The sequence below is a fragment of the Ischnura elegans genome, chromosome 5, assembly GCF_921293095.1.
Source record: "Ischnura elegans chromosome 5, ioIscEleg1.1, whole genome shotgun sequence".
NCBI lineage: Eukaryota > Metazoa > Arthropoda > Insecta > Odonata > Coenagrionidae > Ischnura > Ischnura elegans.
Genome location: NC_060250.1, coordinates 36,396,174 through 36,405,343, shown reverse-complemented (window position 1 = coordinate 36,405,343; position 9,170 = coordinate 36,396,174). Strand labels below are relative to the sequence as shown.

General features: G+C 35.2%; 1 protein-coding gene across 4 annotated transcripts; it reads right to left on the bottom strand.

Moving 5' to 3' along the window:
* Positions 1 to 2,317: 2,317 nt before the first annotated feature.
* On the bottom strand, positions 2,318 to 8,098 carry LOC124158719 (meiotic nuclear division protein 1 homolog). Of its 4 annotated transcripts, none has more exons than XM_046533971.1 (6): positions 7,624 to 8,098; positions 7,233 to 7,524; positions 4,875 to 5,011; positions 4,674 to 4,779; positions 3,906 to 4,052; positions 2,318 to 2,745 (listed from the first exon to the last, which is right to left on the bottom strand). In XM_046533971.1, exons 2-6 carry the CDS (start codon positions 7,320 to 7,322, stop codon positions 2,608 to 2,610), a joined length of 618 nt encoding a protein of 205 aa, XP_046389927.1. In that variant the 5' UTR covers positions 7,323 to 7,524; positions 7,624 to 8,098; the 3' UTR covers positions 2,318 to 2,607. The 4 variants fall into 4 exon arrangements, with proteins under 4 accessions (XP_046389927.1, XP_046389925.1, XP_046389928.1 ...); XM_046533969.1 differs by having other exon boundaries at positions 7,233 to 7,513; XM_046533972.1 differs by having other exon boundaries at positions 7,233 to 7,463.
* Between the last annotated feature and the right edge of the window lie 1,072 nt (positions 8,099 to 9,170).

Genomic DNA, 9,170 nt, shown 5'->3' with positions numbered 1-9,170 from the left:
CACAGGGACCTTGTTTCTAAACGAGGGGATAGGAGTTTTACATCGTCTAACATTACCAATCCATGCATGAGTCACAAAGCTCAGGGAAACATCTCTTAATAATCACTTATTAAAATTGTCCAAGGTCAGAAACTTTCCTTCGTTTGATAAGGTAGTAATAATCCATATTTACGCCAAGCACTACCTGCTAGCATCCTGCGTCATATCAGCACTCAAAACCTCACCCCAAGGTCATCTCACTTGCGGCAGCGAGAACCAGAATCGACCAGAATGACGTACCACATGGAGTTTTCCCAGCATTCATACTTAGTTGTCGTGCGCTTGAAAATTTTCACTTTTCATTTAATTGCAAAAAATAGATATCGTCATTTAAAAATCTATAAGCGTGAAACACGTACTCCAGGAGTAATAATATTTCGATTTAGGAAATAAAAAAATAATAGGAAACCACCCCATTTACGTGCAAGTAACAATTATCCATATGCTAAATACATACAAGCAATTCATAACTTGACCGGGAACCAATGCCGAAGGTATGGTCGTAAACCCGGAAAGGAGGGAGCACAACTACTCTCGGAGTCCGAGATAATGTGGAGTCCCAGCGGGGAGGGGTCGATAAAGGTTCTACGAGACCCTTCTTAACGAATTTCCTCCAAAAACGCTCCGTACCACGAGAAAGAAGAGTCTCTTGGGGCTCAGTACAGCAGTCGTGCTAAGACGAAAACTCCGCCGTTTCGAAAGGGTTAAAAAATAAATTTTAAAAAATCTAAACAGAATTACACATCAATGAATAAAATATATAGGTAGAAGTAATAGTAAAAAATTTGAGGTATAAACATGTTCTCGTAGCAGAATTTTTAAATCGAGTTCATCTTTTCCAAAAGTGACTTTGAAATCTAAATAGAGTTCCTGGTCAAATACAATGTTCAAATGCAGCCCTATCCCCCAATAGTCCTAAAGGTGCACCAGCAGACTTCTGTCTGTACCATCAGATTAAGGCAGCCCTGAAATGAACCCATTTTTTGTCCATAGAAGAGATCCAATTGGCTGTGATGAAGACATTGCAAGAGGTCTCCGAGGAAGCCTTACTGGGCATGGCAGAGTCACTGAAAAAATGTGTAGAGGCCCAAGGACAGTAATTTAAAGAATTTTAAGTCTCTGTATAAATCTATTGAATAAAGTACTTAAAAAATAATTGCATTACTTCCAGGACCTCGAATACCGAATCCAGAAATCCGGATTGTTTGAAAATTCCTTTGTGTAGAGTTTCGACTTGCCACCACCAGGGCCGGATTTACTGTAAGGCAAAATAGGCACGTGCCTAGGGGCATCGCAGTCCAAGGGGTGTCTTCTGTTAGGCAACCGGCAATGATCTGTACTGGAGGCGCCTCGAAGTGCACTGCCATCAGCAGGCTTATTATGTGGGTTCCGTCTGGCTGCAGGTGCCCTCTTTGCTAGGGCTTTAAATGTGCTAAGTTAGGATTATAGCAGAACCTGAACTGCAATGCCATAATTAATGAATTTTCCGAAAAGAAGACAAGAAGGAAATTTTTTTGAAGTAGTTCTCGTTGTGCTAGAGGCAGGCCCCGTTATTTCTTCATTCAGGTTTTTAATCTGCTCTTTCTCTTGAATATATTGCATTTTGCCATATTTGTATTTTAGAGGCTTTGTTCAATTGAAAATGTTGTTCGTACTACTGCTCTTCATGCATTTTAAAATTAGTGTGGTATGTGTTCTACTATTTTTAATACTATATTTTGTGCTACTGCAGTTCATTCACTTATAGCTGCACGTAATGTTTTTATTTTTGAAGTAATACTCTTCTCTTTTGTAGTATAAAATAAGACTAAAAAATAATAGTAAAACATCATTTTTGGAAAGGGTATTCATAAAATATTTTAGTTGTATGTATAAAAGTTAAACTTCCTGCCCTGGGCACTACTCTCCGAGCTTGTTCTGAGATGAGTGGGAAGTTGGCGCACGCTATGAACATACGCTACCAACCTAGGCAGGGACACGTAGGGATCTCAAATATCGAGCACAAGAGCCTGAATGCATTTATAAATTAATTCATTAGCAAAATATACCATGAAGACCAGAAATACAGAAACCCTTTGGTCCCAAGCTGTCTGGATTTGAGGTCCTCAAATGTATCTTGATAATTTTTTACTTGTCCCTGCCATTCAGTTGCAGTAGAGGCTAAGTAAACAAGCCACTAAGGCTTCTTCATTGGTACGTGGACTGGCAAATAAAGATGGGCACGCAGAATTTACATTACTATCAAGACAAAGAATGAGTCAGATAAATAAAAAAAGAGTATTTTTTTGTTCCTTTAATTACGATGATAACATTTTGAAATGGGAAATGACACACAACTCAAATGGAAATACAATATTACAATCTTTGTGAAAGAACACTCTTGGAGTACCTACAATGAATTAAATATCATCACATGTATTCACCATATTTTTATTATATTTTGGAAAATGGATATAACAATATGAATATATTTAAATGTTATCAATAACAAGCATTTACATTAGTGTCCAAATATTAACTTTTTACAGATTGTACAATATATATCATTATCTTAACAGATAAATTATATCAGTTGATATAATCCAATTCAGAATCTATTCCAAACTCTCTATTCAATTTATCTTCTTCAATATTGAATCTATTAACACACCAATGCTTCAAAATGAATATATTATCAATCCACCGATTGGTTGCATCCTTTGCAATCTGAAAGGAAAACCATGTATTAAGGTAAAATAGGAATATTCATTCAACTAATTTATGGTGTTTACCAACTGAATAAACAGGGATGGTATGGAATTACTGGGGCCCCAGTGGCTGTACTAATGTACATTTGGAGCCCTTATTTTAAATTATTTGTTCATAACAGAGGTGGTTTGGGTTTTTTTTGGGTATCTGCCTTAACTCTCTTGAGGGAATTCAACAATCGCAACCAGCTAACTCAACCAAACTACTTCGATTTCTAAAACATTATCTATGAAAAGTAGCAATAATAATAATACATTAATAATGCCAATAACTGGAGCAATAAATACAAGAGAAAAACATTTAATATGTTCAACAAACCAAATGATTCCAAATATTTACGTAAATTATATAATTCTGAAAATTCATTGACTTCTTGGACTCTTGCATAAAAATTTTCAAATATGTAAAAGACATAACTGGTTAAACATGAGCTCAAAACTTGCCACATTTTCATGGTTGAGTAAATATTATATTTAGGTACTATGGATGAAATGTCAGCAATTATTATGCATGTACAAAAGCAATTACCACCTAAAATTATCATGAATTATTCCATGCATAACTCCATGGATGCAATTTTTTTATTAAGGGTCACACATGCATACCATGGAATACTTAAGGATTAAAATCGAAGCATCAATCTCCATCAGGGGGGACTTAGATTTTATAGACTCAGCAGACAGTGAAACTGAGATAGCCAAGAAGACACATGCAAATGAGTATCAAATATATAAGTACCAAATTATACTAATTATGCATTAAAAAACTGATAAAAAAATTATCTTAGCGGAATGCGTCAAAATACCCTTCAAGGAATAGAAGTAAAAGACGCATTAATTATATAAATAGTAACAATTAATGGTGAGTTAAATGTTAATGTAAAACTTAATGGGAGAAAAACAATGAGTCAAGCGATAATGGACATAATTGTTAATGGTGCGGAAGAGAGAATGGGAGTATTGTAATGAAAGTTGTGACGTGTAAGTGTACATGACATCGCTCCTAAGGTTTTTTTCCGGGAGAACTGATTAAAAGTGTTTATAAAGTGGATAAACCATATTTGTGAAGTTTACGAGAAAATTCAAGTGTTACAATGTAAAAAAAAGATAATGGAGAACCTGAGTCTGCTCCTTAAGCAATTTCATAGTTTTTGGATCTTTGCCGTGGTACTGTTGCTTTTCTTTGCTCAACTCTCCCAGGACTACTTTCTTTTCAGAAAGTTCATGTAAAACATGGTTCCTTTGTTCACTCTCCTCACGGCCCATCTAAGGATACAAAAATATTTTGGGTCTAAATAGAACATATGCCACAATTAAACATAGCAAACTCAGCTGAATGTGCATAGAGATATGATAAAGTAATCATTTGAGCCAATTACCACTGATAACTGGCATTGATTCAAAATATCACTGAATGATATCTCTCCTAAACGAGATATCCTTCAAACACCAAGACGAAAAAATATTAAAAAGAAATAATGTCACTAAAAATATTTTTCTATTAAGGGATTTATCAGTTCACTGATTGTTTATTGCTTGTCAGTATATTTGAAGACTACATATATTTATTCCAGTACTAGATGCCTCAAAAAATGCTCAAGGAGGGTATTTCTAGAAGAAGGGGAATTCAGTTCTACATATCTCAATGCTCTGTATTCATGACCATAATTAATGCTACATTACAGAGAACTCACCACCTAATGGTGAATTTAGAAGCAAAAATATGAGAATAGGACATAATTAGTTCCATTAATTTCACTGTAACAACTTCTGCTGGCTAAGTAGTGAGGTACTGAGTATTGCAGAACTCAATACTATACATATAATTAATCAAAAATTATTAGATTTCCAGCTTTAATGAAAGAATAGATGAGCAAAAATACTAGCCTTGGCTTTCTCAACGGCTTCTAAAGTCATTTTGAGTTTTTTCTTGCAGTCCACCAACTGGGTTTTCTTTTGTTCCAGAATTCGCTCCTTTGTTTTCCTGGTCTTACTATTAAGAGAGGTAGCATGGAAAAAATACAAATTTTCAGTGTTTGTCTTCTCCTTAATGATACTAAGAAGCCTGTAACTTGAAGGCAGAACTACCTCGGGTAGGACCAATAATAAACAGATGTTCCGATTTTATCAGTGTCAACTAAGCCATCATCCACCAAACTCTGGATAACATCTTTCACTGACTGAGAAATAATCCCCTTTTGCTTAGGAGCAATTTTTTCCAATTCCTGAAATGAGACGTATGCAACATGAAAAATGCCAAATTATGTGAAGACCAAAAATACATAATCCTTTTACTATAGCCAGTCAAATAAATAATTATATCACCATGAAGACATTTCTACTGATGTTAAAGGAATACGGTAAAAATATCGTTCCGATATATTTTTATCATTGCTAAAAATTTATCAATTTGATGGAGAGGAAAGAATAAGGGGAATTCTTCTCTTAATAAATGAAATGGAATTGATTGCAATAAAGTAGCCACTGTTAAGTAGAAGAAATAGACTGATGAAAATTAGCAAGATGAAACAATTAGCATTAAAAAACGTTAAAATATCTGTTAAATTAAAAACACATTAAAAATGTTAGTTACATTCAAAAATCAAACCAGCCTCTTTTTTTCTGAAAATAAAAATTTAATTCAAGTTATAACAATTTACAAATCATACAAACATTTAGTTCATAGGAATAATGCTAATTTCAATTCAAGTCATAAATTACAATTTTAATGGCTTTATTTAATAGGGCGACATTGAGTTCCTGTATAAATCTGTAAGACTAAAAGATATGCCACACCTTCACCATCAGTTTCTGCTTCTTTTTCCGCATCGCTATTGTTCTAGTCCATTATGTTATATACTCTCATTTTTTACTTCACCCGATTCATTCGTTGGCCCCATGGCATTATCTGAACAACTGATTAATGCATGCTTAAGTACTGATCTCATGGCTACGCTCAAAGCCAACAAAGGCATCCACCAGGTTACAGATGGTAGATTGACCTCTAAATATACAGGTACGAAATGAGATAATAGAGTTTAATCATTGAATAATCAATTAATAAAAAGTAATGGCAATTAAATTGATAAAGTAAAAAGTAATCCCAGTGATAGATATGCCACTTAAATAACACTAAAACCTATGAAGTGGATCTGACTTGGCAATGCAAAGCTACAAACAAATACATTTCTAGTCATTAGCAGTGTTGATCCTTCTATACCTTTTGCGTTTGTTTTAGTTGGATAACAAATATTGCCTGTTCAGTGTATAGATGATCCCTAGGTATAATTTCAGTAATTTTTTGATGATAAAAAATTTTAGTGACTGAAACAAACCAATATGTGGTACAACTTCTTGCTCATGAGACGGAAAAAATTGTTAAGTAAACAAAAATCACGCTTTCAATATGGGTTCCCATTATCTTGGGGGGAAATAAGGGTATTTCGAGGTTTACTCATGTTAATGAGAATAATTCAGAAACCAAGTCTCGAAATGTACTTAAGTAGAAAATAGGTGTTATAGAAACTCCATTTTTTTCCCAATGTAACGAGTGATGAAAGATTTTCATTGCTCACAAAATTTCTTAATTTTGCAGATAACACCAATGAGTAAGTTGTACAAAAGTATCCCCACTGCATAAAATTTTGCAAATCAGTGAATTTTTAAAGCTTAGTTATCATAGCAAAGCATCATGGACTTTAGAACAGCACAACCAATAGCCCACATAACAATTTCGAAAACATGCATTGACCAGACAGTATTTTGTTCCACAAAATGAAACATTTAAGGTTGGAAGAAGAAAGTATGTAGTGTGTATGAAAAACGGAAAGAGAAAATAGCCAAGATACAGATGAAAAAACTGCCCACAAACACCCTCACCCTACTACTTTAAGCTTAGACACCACACTCTCAACTACTAATCACTGGATACAGGGAGCCAAACAAAGAATAGAGTTGTGCCAAAACATACTCATGATTACTTACCAATGATAATGGCACCAATGCATTAACAAAACAAAGCATTAATGACTCAGAAAGTGCATGGAGATAGGACAGCAGCAAAAGCCAATCATTTCATAAAAGATGGGTCTAGAACAAGTGGCAAGCAAGACTAAGGACAAGAGCATCTCTATGGGCTAATCTTATTCCCTTCAATAGAATTCTTATGCACTGCTTTAGCCTTCTGGCCAACTTAGTTGGTAAGAGAATATACTCGAGTCATACACGTAGTGAATGCTGATTCATTAGACAGAATATCTTAAAGCAACAATAGGCGCCCCAGCTTTAGAAAATGTATACAGTGGAGTTGATTGAGCCAGAGGAATAAAAGGTTCCACCGAAGGAGAGAAGCAAAAGATAGCGAGGAGGTCAGGGAGAAATTGTATTCTCCCATGGAACTATCACCATCTGGTTTCATACGAATAAAATAGAAGCGTAAAGAATTACCTTTAGCTGATAGAACTCCAATGATTCATGAAATATCTCCAACATTTTTTTCCTCTTCTCCTCCGCACTAAGCCCTTTGCGTTTAGACATACCTTGGCACAGTCTAAAGAAGTTTTTTAGACTGCGACTTCAGGTTTATCTACGCAAGTAATCAGGTCGTCCTATGCAATGGTGTAGGCGAACAACCGATGAGAATATAAGAAAATGTTGAAATTATCTTGATGGAAGCTTCTAACAGTGTCAGGTGCAAAAAATAGAAGAGATAGGGACGAAGGAGTTCCCTGAGAAAATACTACCATTATACTACTTTTATCACAATTAGCCTCAGCAAGAAATAAAACGCAGCGAGTACATAATATTTCATGTGTAATCAGAGGAAGAAAGTTCTCACCGGTCCGCCGCTCAAAGGCGAATGAAAATACAGCTTAAATTAAAGTATTATCCTTCCTTACGTTAGAAGCATCGCTATTTCTACAAATGAATGCTTCACAGTATTTATCTTCTAGATGGCCAACGGAGAAGCACCGAGGATAGATTAATGCAGTGATAAATATCCATAATGCTCCAAGCCACACCAAATTCCACCAAGTAGCAACAAAAGACAAACTCACAAATAGTTCTTCAAAACAATCATAACGATCATAAACATTAAAACTACCATAACATTCCGCGGATTCCGCGCCAAGAAAAGTTAACATTGCGCATGCGCCACATCACGCTGTATCCTTGGTGCGCTTGATGGCGGTTAGTATGAGAAGTTGATAAAAAATTATTACTGAATTTACCCTTTTTTATTGCCTAAGGGTTCTTTCACAGAATTATCTAAATTTCAAACATGTAAAGCCAACATCTTTGGATACACTTTAAGGCCAAATCACTCCAATCAAGTGATGACTTCACGTATGTCCGTCGTTATTACGAATTTCGGAACGAAATACGTGTTTCATATTTAAGATATTGTATTACAAACATCTAACGCACTAATTTGCAACATGAAAAGTTGATAATTAACGTATATCACAAGATTTAACGATCAGTTTCCAAATATTTACCGGGAAATCAATGCGAACTGAGAGAATATGGCATGGATTGTCCCAGCAGGAAAAATCCAATTACGATACTAACATAAATATGTAATCATTCATCTCATATGACGAAAAATATTAATAATGTAACCTTGAAAATTTTAATGCCATTCTAAGTTTTTATGTTAGCATCTCAGTAAACTGAAAATTTTAAACCATTCAAATATATCACAGGCTGTAATTTTTCGCCAAGAACCCTACATGGGGCGTAATCCAGTACACGCTCCCAATGCTCCCGAGTGCTCCCGCTTCAGACGCTACAGATTCGTGGTCCACTTTCGCTCCTATCGCTCCCAAGTGCTACCCTACTGGATCACGGCTGGAACGATTGTAGCATTTGTTAGTCGTTTGTTTTACTAGTATCGTCTGCTCGGATATTAGATCGTCTGAATTAGGGATTGTTATAGCCCCTTGTACTTTACTTAGCGTGTTAGAGAGGTCAGTAATATAAATGACAAAAAGAATATGACCATGGGGTACACCACAAGAAACCTATTTAATTATAGATCTTCATTGGATACCATGATCGGGCACCACAGCAGACCGATGCTTGTCCTGAAGATTTTACCCACTGGTTTGCAAATCCTCTAACAACAAGGTGATAAACTTAAACTATAAAGAGCAGATCATATGATACATATAAAAGAAGATAAGACCGATTAAATACCTTATTAGAGAAATTTCAATGAAAACCAAAAATAAGCTTAATTAACTTAACTCACCTAAAAGCCTGCGTTTAAACGATACACGTACAAGTTAATGCCTGTTTGCGTGAATTATTTTTGTGGACCGAAACGGAACATGTACGAATGTTTGAACCAAGCTAAAATAGGTTAAATTTGTCGATCATGCA

Coding starts and splice junctions, on each gene's coding strand:
- LOC124158719 (XM_046533971.1), bottom strand. CDS start 7,322: ATGTCTAAACGCAAAGGGCTTAGTGCGGAGGAGAAGAGGAAAAAAATG. Junction 5,012..7,232: donor TGGAGTTCTATCAGCTAAAG/GTAATTCTTTAC, acceptor GTCTCATTTCAG/GAATTGGAAAAAATTGCTCC. Junction 4,780..4,874: donor TATTATTGGTCCTACCCGAG/GTAGTTCTGCCT, acceptor CTCTCTTAATAG/TAAGACCAGGAAAACAAAGG.